We start from the raw sequence: 15,853 nt of genomic DNA on the forward strand, positions 1-15,853 counted from the left end.
AATGTTCAGAGAGCCAAGGGTTAGGAATTGTTCCAGCTTGAAGCAGTCACAACCATCCCTAAGAGTTTAACAGGTGCAGAACCAAACCCTCGGGTTTAGTATTTTGACAGAAAAGAAATTCAAATTAGCAGCTTATTTTCAAAATCCCTGGGCAGCCGTGCAATTTACACGGCCTGTGGTGTGAATGCCGGCTATTCTTCCCCACCTTTTTCCTGTGGGTCATAGTATAGACTTTTCTGCCTCTAATTGAAAAAATTTAACACACGGTTAAAAGTAAGGACTATTTGCTGTTCTCCAAGAAGGAAGGACGTATCATGGTAAAGAAGTAAGACACTCAGCACAGAACTCCTTCATACCCCAAGAATCATTTTGTTCATACAACAAAATGTTCAGTAGTTAGAACAAAATGTTCACTTCCATCTCATCTCCCTCATAAGTTGAGTTTTATATGTATATATATATATATATAAACAATCCTTCTGAACTAAACTATCCATCATAATTACAAGTCCACATTAGAGAAAAATGCTTTGTATTTTTATTTTTCCCTTAGTTATGCTGTTAGACCTTGCACATACAGAAAAATTGAAATTTTAAAGGTGACTCTAAATTAGGAATTCCAAAAGCCCTTTGTGGATCCACACAGACAGTAGAGTGCACTGAAGTTTTGACAGTGATCAGCATTGCACTATTCCAAATGCAGCATACATGGCAAAGACCACTAACTTAATCCTGTTTTATTACCGGGGGGGGGCCAGTGGGCAATATGAGCCCTCCCACAACCTTAACTTTGCAGATTTTAAAGGAAAACAAACCCCTGCCCGTCCCTCAAAAGCTGCCAAGAACTGGGAAAGGCGTTAATTAAGTTTGATGTCTGAAGTACCTTAACTCAGGTGCTTTGAATCACATACTTGGCAGCACTGCATTTTGGAAGCATGTTCTCAATTTGCTTCCTTTTCATATTTCAAAAGGAGAAAATCAAAATTTCTCTGTGAGTTTTAATTGGTTTGAAAGACTGTTTTGTCAAGGCAAAAAATTAGGCCTAAATCCATTTTTAAATAATGTGTCCTTTCTCAAATTAATTAAGGGAGAAGAATTATACACCAAGAGCAACAAGTGAACACGTTCATTATTCAGTAGAAGATGTAATAAAAATACAAATTAAATGCTGATGAAGTATTTTTGCAATACCATTATTGAGAGGGGTTTTTCCCCCAATGTGTACAATTTTTTTTTCCAGAACCTTGCCTTTTACTTGGAAATAAATGACATTTCTGTTTCTCCTGTGGTAGTTAGATGAGAGATAGGTGTGATGTAGGGCATCAGAGCTCCCATTCCCAGAAAAACTATCCATTTGGTTAGATTATCAATGAGCAAGTTACTCATTTCCCATGATTCATGTTTAGTATTGTTAAATAAGGATAATGATGTTAACCCACTTGGTATTATCTACTGAAGAATTGGACTTTATAAAAGAGTTATTATCACTCTTGCTAAGTAAAAGGTGTGCTGCCTTGGATAAAACTGACTTCATTTGCATCAGAACACAGATAAGGATTCAAATATCTTGAATATTCAGCTGCTCAAAATCTTAGCTTCAAAGGCCTATCTGGACCACTGAGATGTGAACATTATTAAGCATGCAGGCCAAGGAAGAAGAGGGGAAAAAAGAAACAACCAACAACAACAACAAAAAAAAAAAAATAGAAGTAGCACTTTGCTTCAGTCAAAGCACTTTTCTAAGCCATTTTCATGTTCACTCTCACTTTATCTGAGATAGACCTTTTGCCCAAGTGATCTTCAAAACAGGATTTAGCTGTCAGTCTGCATAGGCTCAGAGGAAACACTTTTTTCTCTGTCCCTTTTATCACTGAAATTCTTCTGACTTCTCTTATTCTTCTCCTTATGGACACTGAAATATTGCAGCTCTTCTGCCATAATGAACCCCCTTGGCATTCAGCTAATCTGTACTGAAGAGGTGTGAGCCAATGTTTCACCCTGTGCCTTTGCATTAAACCCTTACCAGTTCCCTTTATAAAATCCAAAAAGAAAAGCCTAATGTCAGGTTTCAGCGGGTCACCAATGTAAACTGTCTAAAAACAGATCAAAAAAGCTGATGCATTTTACAGGATATTTGAGGCAGTGCATCTACTTGGCTCCTCATCTTGGGCATTCCTCCCTGAAGTGCCCCTGAGATATTGTGCCAATTCCATGAAGAAAAGGGTAATACTGTGAAGGACTCTACTCGGGAAAGCCAAGTAGCTAGTGAGCAACCATACGAAATAAATTGATGGCACAAGTCCAAATCTTAGAGGACAGGTGTCTAATCATACAATTTAAATGTACACACATGCAGAGTATTAATTGGCACCCAAGCTGGCAGTTTCGCAAGGGAGGCCAAGAAATTAATCAACCATGGGAAATAAACTAACTTCATGCTTGAAAATTACTCCTACAGAGCACGGCTGAAATACAGCGAGTTAGTAAGAGGCAGAAGTGTTGTGTGAGTTGTGTTTGTTCTACCAGTAGCAGCTTTTCCCTCAAACACTTTCAAAGAAGAGCTCAGGTCATTAGATCCCAGGGTTTGAGAATCCCCTCCTCTGTTTGCCAAAAGCCTCCTGCACTCCTTCAACTCATAAAGTAATTTTTTCAAAAAGCTTGGATTACTAACCCAGTCAATGAAATAAGTATTCAATCCACAAAAAATTAGGATCTTGAGTATCTCACTCCTTGCCATTCCCTGCCAAAAGCAGATGACAGTACTTTAGTACTTCATCAGTGTTAAGGCAGGTAAGAATGTGGATAACCTTGAGATATTTAGGTGTTACTTTAACAAGAAAAATATTAATCCCTTACATGCATTTCAACACATTTAAAATATGATTAAATCACTTTTAAGAAAAAATATTTTGTGAAAAGGTGAACTATGATCTAAATTCAAAACCCAAGAAAACATTTTATGACATGTAGAGCAGCATAGTTCAGATTTTTCACTAAATTACTGTACAAGATAAAGCTGTGGCAATGTGATGGATATTCATCCTACATGTTTTCCTTCCCAACTGATAACTGACCATGACATCACAGTTTGGATAGCAATGGACTACTACAGAATAGCTACTTGTGTGCCACAGGACTGTTAACTAGAGACAGAGGTCCCGTGCTGAACAGCAAAAGGATGTTTTACCAGCAGAACATGCTGCTGACTAAAACCGGTGGGAAGAGTTTTGTCTGCCAATGTGAATTACCTACAAAATATTTTCAGATGCTTTTGAAAACAAATATGATGCTGCATAGTAACAGGTAACATCTTGGAATATAAACCAGCCCAAAGAGCTGATGTGTTATCAATCAGTGTGTTTTCCTTCAGTAATTTAGAAATAATTGATTATAGAGCATCAGAATGACCAAAGCAATTGAGAAAGCATTCCCTCTATAGTTCCTCTAGCCATTTGACAGCAAACAAGATTTTTTTCCCATAAAATTCTTCCCCAAAAGCTCATAGCAAGAGTGAAGATTTATGTCAAAATATCTTGTCATCGCTGAGGTAAAAGGGCACATTCTTTGCATTAAGACAGCATGATTCAGCCCAAAACTTACAGGAAAAGTAGATAATATGTATGAAGAAGATTAAAGCAGTTTCTACAGAGATTTGTATTGAATTATTTATTTGGGACTAGCATTAAAAAAAATGATGCATGCAAATTATTCTCAAATCTCTGTACCAATACATTAAATTGGTGTATTCTGAGTTTTCAGTTTAAACTACTAATTGTGAGTAGACTAAGCCTAATTGTCAGCTTTCATTACTTATTACGTGATCACCACTGAAGATAAAGAAGTTCACAAATCATATAATTTTTAAATAATTTCAAATCATTTAAGAATCTGGTGTGATTTGTGAAATTGTGAGTATTCTGAGTTTTCATTTCAAACTATTAATTGTGAGTAGACCAAGCTTAATTGTCAGCTTTCATTACTGACAGTGTGATCACCACTGAAGATAGAAAAGTTCACAAATCACATCAGATTCTTAAATCACTTGAAATAATTTAAAAGCACAGAATATTTTTTCTCCACTATTTGATAAATTAGAAATGAAGAAGAATTTGCCCCACTAAGGATCAAGGCCAAATATGACAAGTATTTATAGTCTACTTCTAAAATGGAGGGAAAGCATAAAGAACAGAGGCATAACAACAACAGCACAGAATGCATATAAAAGAAAACAGCTTTCAGTTGATGTTCAACTATATGATTATATTCCCACCATCAGTCAAATCCAGCCCCTTCTGCAGATGTTTATTCCTTTCTCTCCTGTTTGGTTATTATGGTGCATTATGTTGAGGGACTAAGCTGATTGAAATGTTCATGGAGATGACTGCTGCAGTAAAATGCATAAAAAAGAAAAAAAAAAAAAACCATGAATGCAGGGAGGGCAGGAGGAGAGAGAGCTTTTTATAACTCAGTAGCCCTGACTGCTGCATCAGAAACAGTGCAAAAAAAGGGTGGGGGAGGCTAAATACATGGCTTTTTTGAACAATAATAAATCATACGCCATATATAGGCCAAAAATAAAAGAGGCTCTGTGTTCAGATGTAAACTTCTGGCAAGACCTGGTTTGTTGTCAGATTCCCAGACACAAAATAGACACTCTGTTCACTTAGCATGAAGCCCTGCAAGAAGCAGGGAGCTCCAGAGACTCTTGGCTCTTCTCAAGTCTCATTAGGTCTGCATATTAATGACTTGCAGCAATAGAAAGAGGCCCTGTGGCAGCCTCCTCTTCCCCTGGTGCCTGGGTTTCCCATCGTTAAGGGCACAGTGACTACAGCAGCAAGAAAATAGGGGACATTAACAGAGCAGGCAGGTGAGGCAGCACTGCTGTGACAGCACTGGGTCCCCTGCCTTGGTGTCTCCTAAGGTGGGGGTCGGGGGAAAAAGAAAAAGAGAACTGACAGTATTTTGTATGACATGATTGTAGCAAATCTTTATACGTGACGGAGCACAAAGGAAACAAGAGGAAAGACAGCACTGTGTTGCACAAAGATGTACCAGACCTGTGGAGGCTGTGGTAGGAAAGAAAGCACAGCATTTGTAGCTAAAATGCAGCGTGAGGGTGAGCGTGAATTCTAATGCACAGGCTCTGAACAAATGTTCCTTTCAGAAGCAAACTGACAGTATGAGAACCAAGACAGCAAGTCCTACATATGGGCATAACACTGCAATGTGTGTATTTCCTAAGTGATTCATAGTCTTTTAAAGCCTTTCTTTCCTCTGTCAAGAAAATGTATTTAATAATACCTTATTAACATGGAGACCACTTGTACTATATAGTGCCTCAATTTGAATTAACAGACAATCCTCAGAAAATTCTAAGGTATTACAAATTCAGAGCACCCAATGTGTCTCCACTGATCCCCGGCAAAAAAAAAACCCCTCACAGTCTGGCTGTCATTCAGTCATTGGATTCATTCTTTCCCTTGGGAACTCCTCCTTCACTTCTCATTGCTGTGCCAGCTGAAGTGCCTACTAAACAGAATTGCTTAATGCTTTGAAATTCTCTAAATCTGCCACAGGAGAAAATGCACTATAAAAGAAATGTACCAATAACTTTGTTTTAATGTGCAGGAAGTTTTGCTACAGTGAATGATGCGGTATAATACACCAATTCCCATCCCCAAACAAATGAATAAAATAAATTCTGCCCTGTGACCAAAAGAGGTTCAAAATTGCCTCCTTGTCCAGGCAACTGTAGCAGCAAGCTAATGTAAACCCAGCCTCCCAAAAAATAAATATGCTCACCTTATTTATGTCTCTCTTGTATTATATTCCTATAAGTAACTGTTCCTTCTAGTCTCCCAACTTAAAGATCCAATATTTCCATTCTCTTATCAGACTTACCAGAGGATTGACCTCGATTAGTGGCATCATGATCACTGTCTCCTTGCTCACTGTCTCCATGACCACTGTCCTTAGAGCTTACTATGTCTGCTTCCTGGAATGCAGAACTAGACACAGAAACATCTTTACATTAGAATAAACATGAAAGAGGAACTCGGAAAACATTCTTCCGCCATCACATGGCCAAACACGGTGCTGCATTCCCCCCCCCACCCCACTCCTGCCTGCTGCACGGATTCCACCGAGGTGCCCTGCCCACCACGAACAAAACGAGGAGGAGTTTTCAGACCTTGCAAGGGACAGCAAGGGTTATTACTCCTGGCTTTCATGTAGTCGGTAAAGTAATTTGATAGCATTTCCTTAAGCTGGTTATCTGAACTTGAACTCAGTGATACAATGTTTTCTGGGAGACCCTACAGAAGCATATTATTAAGTATTTGAAGCACGTTTTAGACTAATATAAACCGAAATTTTGTTCTCTTTTCAGTCAGTTTTGAAACCAGTTTAGAAAAGCCATAATTCAAACTTATTTAGTGCATCTACATATGTTTGTCTTCCCACTGCTTTACTACCCTGTCACACCTGTAGTAAATACATTTCTGCACACCACCTCAGATTTGCTAAAGCATACATGAGGAAACCAAGGCTACGGAGCTCCTACCTGTTTACTCGTCGGGGTCTGTCAACTAGATAACTGAGCTCAGCACGCTGATGCTTTGTCTAGGAGAAAAGAAATTATTGGGAGATATATAAACTCTTGATATTTCTATAACGAGTAGCAGAAAATATACAAGGGAGCAGCTCACCATATTCACTATAAATGGCAATGCTTAGCTGCAAGTAGGCCTGCAAAATCTGTTTCTAGAATGTAAGGGGGGGGGAAATTAGCTCTTAATCACACAGATGGGAAGGCACAAGGAATGAGACAAGACTCTGATGTTTTCTCACTGTGCACATTGTTGAGCATCACAAGGACTCCCACAAAAAATTAGCACAACTATTTCTAGAGTTGTGGACTATTTAGATGGTACTGGTCCTGCACCACAAGGAAAAAAAAATATATTGAGATACCTCAAGTCCTTAAAAAGGCAGCAGAAGCCAAAAGTTTTGTAGACATTTTGAGGCAAGGTCAGTACTACAAATCAATATTAGAAATTTCACTGCAAAACTTAATGCCTTAGAACATACCATTCAAACTACCTTTGTCAGACTGGACAACATTCATGTTTCGGTAGGGCAAGAGAGAATGTGAGGTTTTCACTAGTGCACAAGCAGAGTGGTGCTGACAACATATATGAGCTAATCCAGCACAAAATGTTTAATGGGGGAGTAATATGGCATGGTAAATGGTTTAGTAAAAATTCTCTACACACCAGGTAACACAACATAGGCAAGATTGCAGGGGACATTAAGTCAGCACACAATTTTACAGAAACTTTTTCTTGCTGCTCCTTTGCAAACTTTGGGGTTATAAAGAGCTGTGCGCACAGAACAAAGAAAAGTCAATTGTTAAACCCTAATTCACAGATTAATTAAAGCTCCTGCTAACTACAGTGATTGTCACAGTCCCAAAGGGGGCTTCCCCCAAAGCCTTACTTGCACATGCAAAGATTTCAGGACGGAAAAAGACACAGGTTTAAAATGTTGCTTCAAAACACCGTGTGATTACACCCCACGTCACTTCAGCCCTTGTCAAGTGGAGAGATTCTGCAAAGAGCTGTAACCCCCCTCCCCCCATTCTCTCAACCCACAGGCAATCCACTCGCAGCTACCGCTGCCTCGGGGAGATCTCTGCGCCCCGATGCTGCCCAGCCGGGGCCAGATTCCTTCAGAGGCACCAGGGGCGGGGATGGGAGGGGGACTCGGGGGAACACGCTTGGCTGCAACAGCTGCTCAGCCCGAGTGGGAGGAAGCCAGCGGTGTGCGTGCCTGTGTGTGTGTGCCTACCCTGCAATCGCCTCTGAGACCCTCGCCTGTCGCTAAAGCCTCCCAAAGCGGCGAGGGCAAAGAGGATGGATTAGAGGGGAAAGAAGCAGGACTGGGAATGCCAAACGCCTTTCTCGACAGGAGAGGAGGAGGAGCGGGAGCTTCGGGAAGGATGCTTGGGGATGACTTGGAGATGAAGTCTGCGGGGGCTGGGGGGTGTGGGATGCCGGGGAGTGCCGGTCCTTACCTCGCTGGACAAAATGCTGCCGTTGGAGATGATGTCGGGCTGCTGGTCTGCGTAGCCGGTGACGATGGCCCCGCAGGGGTTGTGCTCGGCGTCGGTGCTGCGAGAGGGGCTACAGGGCTTGAGGAACATCAGGTCGGTCTTGGCGGACTCGGGGGTGAGGCAGACTTGGTAGCAGTAGTTCTGGTTGTGGTGGTGGGAGCCGAAGCTGCCCGACTCCTCCACCGGCACCTGCGCGGGGTTGCTCGGCACGTTGGAGCTCTGCACCAGCATGATGTCCGACTTGCTGAGCTTCTTCTTGCGCGCCCGCGCCTGCCGGCTGCAGCAAGGGCAGCAGCAGCAGCAGCCCAGGCAGCAGTCGCTGGCCAGGCAGGTGTAGATATTGAGTTTCTTCTCCTTCTGGCAGCGCACTGCCAGGACGATCATGGCCAGCAGAAAGATGAAGGAGACGGAGCCCAGGGCGATGATGAGGATGAGGGTGAGGTCAAGCGAGTTATCCCCCCCGGAGCGGCTGGGGCGATGCTCGCCGGAGCCGCCGCCGCCGCCCCCCGCCCCGGTGCCCGCGGCCGGGCCGCCGCCGCCGCCGGACCGCTCGCCCGCGCCGTCCACCAGCACCACCTGCACGGCGGCGGTGGAGGAGAGCGGCGGCTGCCCGTGGTCGCGCACCTCGATGACCAGCTCGTAGGGGCGCTGCGGGTCGCGCTTGGCCGGCACCCTGCGGGCCGTCCGCAGCTCCCCGGAGCGCCAGTCCATGCGGAACAGCCCGGCCTCGTTGCCCCGCGCGATGCTGTAGGTGAGGCGGGCGTTCTCCCCGTCGTCGGCGTCCACCGCCGCCACCCGGCTCACCAGGTATCCCGGCTCGGCGCCGCGGGGCAGCGCCTCCCGCGCCGGGGTGCCGTTGCGGCCGGGCAAGGGGCTGACGATGGCGGGGGCGTTGTCGTTCTGGTCCACCACGATGATGTGGACGGTGGCGTTGCCGGCCAGCGGCTGCGGCTCCTCGCCCGCGTCGCGGGCCTCTACCTGAAAGCTGAACTCTTTGAGTTGCTCGTAGTCGAAGGAGCGGAGAGCGTAGAGAAACCCGTTCTCGGAGTTGATGGAGACATAGGTGAAGACGGACATGCCCTGGATCTGGCTCTCCAGGATGGAGTAGGCGAGGCGGGCGTTGGCGCCCTGGTCGCGGTCGGTGGCACTGACGGCGTAGATGTAGGCGCCGGGCACGTTGTTCTCGCTCACATACACCTGGTACACGGGCTGGCTGAAGCGCGGCGCGTTGTCGTTCACGTCGCTCACCCGCACCTGGATGGACTTGCTGGTGCTGAGCGGCGGCTCGCCGTGGTCCCGGGCCACCACGGTGAGCGTGTAGGCGTCGCCGCCCGGCTGCTCGCGGTCCAGCGGCCCCTCGGTGACGATGGTGTAGTAGTTCTTGAAGGAGCTCTTGAGGCGGAAGGGCGCGTCGCCCTGCAGCAGCTCGCACTGCACCTGCCCGTTCTCCTCCGAGTCGCGGTCCGAGACGCTGAAAAGAGCCACCACGGTGCCCGGCGCCGCCGCCTCGCTCACCGCCTCCTTGACAGTGGAGAAGCTGATCTCGGGCGCGTTGTCGTTGGCGTCCAGCACCCGCACCAGCACTTTGCAGTGGGCGGGCACGGCGTTGGGCCCCAGGTCCTTGGCTTGGACGTACACCTGGTACACGCTGCTCTCCTCGTAGTCCAGCTCGCCGCTCACCTCCAGGCGCCCGGTGCGCGGCGCGATGCCGAAGAGCTCCCGGGCGCGGGCCGAGATGTGGCTGCTGAAGGAGTAGATGATCTCGCCGTTCTGGCCCTCGTCGGGGTCCGTGGCGTTGAGCTGCAGCACCAGGGTGCCCGGCGGCGAGTTCTCCGGCAGCGACACGGTGTAGACGGGCTGCTCGAAGGCGGGGACGTTGTCGTTGGAGTCCAGCACCCTGACGGTGAGCAGGGCGGTGCCGGTGCGCTGCTGGGGCTGCCCGCCGTCCACCGCCGTCAGCACGTAGCGGTGCACCGCCTGCTGCTCCCGGTCCAGCGGCTGGTCCAGCACCAGCTCGGCGAAGCGGTTCCCGTCCCCCTGCGTCTGCACGTCGAGGGAGAAGTAGCTGTTGGGGGTGATCTCGTAGGTGCGCAGGGAGTTGGTGCCCACGTCGGGGTCGAAGGCGCTCTCCAGCGGGAAGCGGGTGCCCGGCGTGGCGCTCTCCGAGATCTCCACGGTGAGGTCGGGCTCCGGGAAGGAGGGTGGGTTGTCGTTGATGTCCAGCACCTCGATCTCCACCCGGAACAGCTCGAGGGGGTTCTCCAGGAAGACCTCCAGGTGTAGCAGGCAGGAGGGGCTCTGCTTACAGATCTGCTCCCGGTCGATCTTCTCGTTCACGTAGAGTACCCCGGTTTCTAGGTTAAGCTCCAGGTAAGGGCTGCGGGAGTTGGGCGCCGTCTGGAAGCGCCGAGCCGAAAGTTTTGTAATGTCCAAGCCCAGGTCCTCGGCGATATTCCCCACGAACGTGCCATGCTCCTGCTCTTCTTGCACCGTATAATGGAGCTGGCAAAAAGCCCCCTCCACCATCCAGAGCAAGGCAAAGAGGAATAGCACAACCATCTCCAGACGGGGAAAGAGATTCCCCCCTCCCCGACACCACCGCTGCCTCCTCTTCCAAAAGCCACCTCCTCCTCCGAAAATACACAGTACAGTGTGTGTGTGTGAGTGTGAGTGCGTGTGTGTGCGCGTCTGTGTGTGTCTGCGTGCGCGCGCGCGTGTCCGCGCCTGCAAGCGTGTGGAGAGAGAGAGAGAGGGATCGGGGGAAGGGGGGGAGAGGTTGGTTTGGGGGGCTGGGGTGGGGGGGTGCTAGATACTATTTCTTCTCATTCATGTTAGGATTCTTTTTCTCCCCCATCTCCCTCCTTTTTGTTACGGGTATTATTGTTTCACACGCTGACCAAATGAAAAAGACAGGCGTCCCCACTTCATCTGTGATCTTCGAAATATACGGCCAACTAAAATAGCTATTAGCCGGCTGTAGCTAGAGACACACTGTAGCCCTCTTTTATTTATTCCGAGAGTCTTGGCACTGCACCGCGGCAGCAGCAGTGGCGGCGGAGACAGCAGCAGCAGCAAATTCCAAGGAGGAAATTTTTGTATTTCAAGATTGTCCTCGGTTTGTCTTCCTGGTGGGAGTTGGAGGGTAGATGCTGCTGGAAGAGCCGGTGGGCATGCCCTCTTTGGATGCAAGGAAAAGGCAGAAAACCGCGAAATTAAAAAAAAAAAAAAAATTACCCGCAGAAAGATTTCATATTAAAAAAAAAAAAAAAGGCAGAGAGCAGCTTAGCTACCCAAAACTTTCATTCCCCGATGTCCCTGGTATTTCCTTATTTTCTTTTCTTTTTTAATTTAAAGGTTTTAAATTTTTCTCTCGTCTGTCAAAGGTCTTTCCTTTTCTTCTCTAATTGCTATGAGTACGTTCATCATCATCATCACTCTGCTTTTACGGCGGTGCCGATCGCGGTGGGGATTTTTTTCCCTCTCTTGCTGCTTTCTCGTCTAGCCCCTGCGTCTGTGCGTGCCGCCGCTGCTGCTGCTGCTGTGCTGCCGTCCCGGCTCCGCTCCCAGCCCGGCTCCTCAGATCTCTGCCAGCAGTTTCTGAGCGGGCAGCGCTCGGCTGCGCTGTTTTTGCGCAGCGCCCCGCTCCTGCCAACCAATCGGCGCCCAGCACCGCCCCCAGGGGCGGCGTCCTATTGGCCGCGTCGTGCGTCGAGTGCGCTGCGTCACGGCCGAGCCGAGCCGCGCGCGGGCTGGGCGGGCAAGGCGGGCAGCGCGCGCGCCGGGCGCCTCAGCGCTCCCTTCCCGCGGAGCGCCCGGGGATCCCTGCCTCGATCCCTGCCTCCTTCCCTGCCTCCTTCCCTCAGTCGCTGCCTCCTCGCTCCCCTCCCCGGGCGATGGCTCTCCCGCCGCGGCCGCTGGATGGGGAGATCGCCGCTCGTCCCTGGCGCGCACAGCACACGCACACGCACTCGGGTAAACGTCAACAAGCCCCGGCTCCTTGGAGAGGGAGTTTCCACCCAGCCGCCGCCAACTTTCCTTTCCAGTGGAGCTTTTGGAATAAAAGCGTAAACAAAGGGAAACTTGGGGTTGTTATTGTTGTTGCTTTCCCCTTCCCCGCCCCTTGGTGTGTTCCACAGTGGAGGGAGCGCAACTTTCCGTCATTTATCCGTGCAGTGTTTGCAGCTCCGGCCAATTTAAAGTACCACGAGCTTGCGCCAGTATTTTCCTATTTCCATTTTGGAATTTCCGCTAGTGCAACAGGAGACCGTCAGGCACGGTGGAAGAGGGAAAATGAGGAATATTGCCTGTCATTGGGTATTCAGGGTGGTGGGGCGGATATCCCTGGAGTGGGGGTCTCTCAGGGACAACCGGAGGAATCCAAGGGAGACGCTCCGGTACCGGCTGCCGGTGCTGGCTGAGAGATCCATGTCGGTAAGGCTACCGAATGAATAAAGTAAGAGTAAAAGAATAAAATACTCATAATTCTTGTGGGGGGGGTTCCCCCCCCCCCCCCCCCAATTTTATTGTTTTTGAAGAGCAGCACGAAGCAAGGGACGTGCAGTTCCTGCTCTAACCCTATCACTAATCCATCACTCAGCAGCGGCTCCGTCCATACATCTCAATGAACTACAGGTGCGTTCTTCCTGCGGAAACGCAGAAATCCATATTAGGATGCGAGGCCCCGGCACAGGTTTCCCCGAGAAGCTGTAAATGCCCCATCCTTGCAAGTGTTCAGGGCCAGCCTGCACGGGGCTTGCAGCAACCCGGTCTAGTGGAAGACGTCCCTGCCCATGGCAGGAGGGGCTGGAACCCGACGGCCTTCAGGCTCCCTTGCAATCCCAGCCATTCTGCGATGTCCAAGGCCGGGCCCCCGCCGCGAGCTCCAGCGCCCGGAGCCGCGGGCGCGCCCCCGCCCCGCCCCTCCCCCGGCCCGGCCGCTGTCGCGGGCGGCGGGCGCCCCCCAGCGCCCCCAGCGCCGCACTGCGCCCGGCAGCGCCGCCGCCTCCGCCCCGCGGGGGACACAGCGCGCTCCGCTCCGCGCCGCGCCGGGACCCGCGCCCGGCCCCCGGCCCTGCCGCCCCTCTCCGCAGAGCCCTGCGCTCCCGCGGCCGGCTGTGCGGCTGCGGCAAGCGGCGCTGTCTCGCCGCGGGAGGGGGGCACAGGGAAGCGGCAGCCGGCGCGGCGGGCAGGGAGATGCCCACTCTCTCCCAAATTGCATTCTGTTCTCCCCTACAGGGTGGCTCCCTACCCGCCCCTGGGCTCCCTACCCACAGTCGGCGGGACTATTCCGGTGGGTGTTTTCTAGAAAAATTGAAAAATTTCGTCAGAATGCCCCGCTGCTCCCGCTGACAACGGGCAGACGGCGGGGGGATGCGGACGGGGACCTCGCTGCCTTCCCTTCCCATGCAGAAGCGCCGCCGCTCACCTGCCCGTCCGCTGCCGCCAGCTCCAGGCGCGGACAGCGGAGATCGTGCCTCTCCTGCCTGGGGGACCGGTGGATGCCCACAGGGAAGCGGCCGCTGCCCGGCACTGAACGCGACCCGGGGCAGCCCGGCTCTAGCCCTTCTCTCCCCGCCGCCGGAGCCCCCGGAGCAGCCACCTCTCCTGCCTTCAAGGAAAGCAGGCGGCCCGGGCGCAGCGGGCGAAACTCGGGAGACCGAGTCCGCCCGTGTCCGTGTCCGTTCCCGCCTCTGCGGAACGGAGGGGGTCCCGGAGGTAGCGGGGGGGGGGGGGGGGGGGGGGGGCACATCCCCGGGCTCGGGGCGCTCCCCACGCGCGCTCGAGGCGCGACACCCACGCGAGGCTCCTGCAGAGACGGCGTGATCCGGGGGGCAGCAGCCACGCGGGAACATACACATACTTATATCCATACACGTGTACAGGCGCGGGGGGAGCCGCCTCCCGCCCTTCCCGGGGGCCCGCAGCCCGGGGATCCGATCTGCCCCCGCGATTCCAAGCGCAGCCGGGTCTCCATTTTGGGTCTCCGAGCATTGCCTGGGAAGCGGCAGGGATCCGCGGCCGCCCTCCCGCTAATGCCGAGTGACAAATCGCACTTAGGCGATACATGAACGAGAAAATGATTTATGGCTTTTCACGACGGTCTGAGCCGATGAAGGCGACATGAATTATCCATCCTAATGTGCAATATATCATTTTCTAATAACACTGGGTTGGCCCTAACGCTGTGCGCTGCTCCCTTCGATAGCAGGTATCGATTCGGCACAGTCCGAGCGCCGGCTTTCCGCCGGACACGTACCTCCTGCAGCACCAGCTGAGATCTGTGTATTTGCCTCTTCCTAAAGCCCAGGGCTGTGGACAGACCCCTGACACTGTGGCCTTTAGTTTTTCCATCTGGTATCATTTAATTTGGCAATTACTTTGCCGAATGAAGAATAATCTTTCGTATCACTGCATTTCACTCTGTGCTGTGATTTGGAGATGGAAGGAGAGGATGCCAGGTTTGTAAATCCTCCGTGCTGATGGGCATGGCACATGGGTGAGTCAAACCTTTTCCCCCTGCCAAAATCCTCCTTGACACCCCGAGTACAACGGGGCACTTTCTAACAAGGAGAACAGATGCTAAATCATACTTCTGCTCACACAGAGCTTCCCTGGCACCTCCATTTACCAAATCTCAAGGATTATTTTAAAGACAATTTTTTTGCTTTTAACTCACACACAGTAGGAAGGTGAATCATCCACACACCAAACTGAATGCATGTGCATAAGAGGGGGAAGAGCTGCCAGATCTGGAGGGTGCTCAGCCCCAGGTCCAGCCTGTGCTGGTGCCCCAAGGCCAGGGCATCCCCTCTGCCCTAGCCAAGTTCTTTTAATCACAGAGTTGCAGTGAAGTCATGGTGACATAAGCTATGAACAATCCCAGTTATTTATCCTAAATGGTTCCAAGTCTAAAATATCACTTTTGCATTAAGAAGGACAAACAAGTCCTGTCCTTCCATGAGGCAAAAAAAAACAGAGATGGGGAAGATGGAGGTAAAGGATTAATGCATTCATTTGGGGTAGGCTGTTAGATAAGTGATTACTGGGGAAGAGGTAAGGAAATGCTTCATTTCTCATTAGACAAGTACAGCTTTTCCATTGCTTAGACACAAAAGGAGTCACATGTGTAAGGAAACATCCAAATGCTGTGTTCTGGAATAAGCAATCACTATCCTAACCTGCACGATCATGTTTTAGGTTGTAGAAAGCTAATCCCCATAGTTTAGTTGAGTCACTAAAATGATGTTCAGGCTCTATTTTAGGTTCAATCTTAGTTTCAGGAAGGGGAACACTGTGGCATCTTTACTATCTGGATGTTAAAAACACATCAAGAATTGGCCTCTCTTGTCCATCAAAGGTCCTAGATTGTTATTCCTTGTTTTAATACGAATTATCTTGGTTAAAAAAAAACCAAAAAAAAAAAAAAAAAAAAAAAAAAAAAAAAAAAAAAAAAACCAAAAAAAACCCACCCAGGTTTTCCCTCAAGGAAATGACAGCTCATGGTGCAGGAAAGATTACTGGAATCAATGACAGGATTAGGATTATAAACAAGAAACAAAAGATGCTATGGTTAGAAAAAGCTTGCTTCCTAAGAGGAAAATGTATATGTATTACTGATGGGGCCTTAGGATGAAATCCTGCTTCAAAGCAAGGTCGATACAGAACAATTTCTCAAATTAACTAAGAGGCCTGGTTAAAGTATCAGAGGGGAAGGTTCACTGCCATCACTCCCTCAATGGA

At 49.6% G+C, this 15,853-nt stretch overlaps 2 protein-coding genes across 6 annotated transcripts in view; both read right to left on the reverse strand.

Moving 5' to 3' along the window:
- PCDH10 (protocadherin 10) overlaps nt 1–11,565 on the reverse strand; it is a 37,582-nt gene extending 26,017 nt beyond the window's left edge. For all 5 annotated transcript variants that reach the window (XM_053941038.1, XM_053941037.1, XM_053941036.1 and 2 more), the window contains exons 1-3: nt 8,075–11,565; nt 6,563–6,621; nt 5,902–6,008 (exon numbers count right to left, since the gene is read on the reverse strand). In XM_053941038.1, the coding sequence (XP_053797013.1) occupies nt 5,902–6,008; nt 6,563–6,621; nt 8,075–10,672 (2,764 nt within the window). In that variant the 5' untranslated portion in view covers nt 10,673–11,565. The remainder of the gene's footprint in view (nt 1–5,901; nt 6,009–6,562; nt 6,622–8,074) is intronic.
- Nucleotides 11,566–12,636: 1,071 nt separating this feature from the next.
- On the reverse strand, nt 12,637–13,862 carry LOC128786857 (putative cuticle collagen 155). Its single transcript, XM_053940536.1, has 2 exons — nt 13,539–13,862; nt 12,637–12,756 (listed from the first exon to the last, which is right to left on the reverse strand). Exons 1-2 carry the CDS (start codon nt 13,860–13,862, stop codon nt 12,703–12,705), a joined length of 378 nt encoding a protein of 125 aa, XP_053796511.1. The 3' UTR covers nt 12,637–12,702.
- Nucleotides 13,863–15,853: the final 1,991 nt, after the last annotated feature.

The sequence above is a fragment of the Vidua chalybeata genome, chromosome 4 (genome assembly GCF_026979565.1).
Source record: "Vidua chalybeata isolate OUT-0048 chromosome 4, bVidCha1 merged haplotype, whole genome shotgun sequence".
Lineage (NCBI taxonomy): Eukaryota > Metazoa > Chordata > Aves > Passeriformes > Viduidae > Vidua > Vidua chalybeata.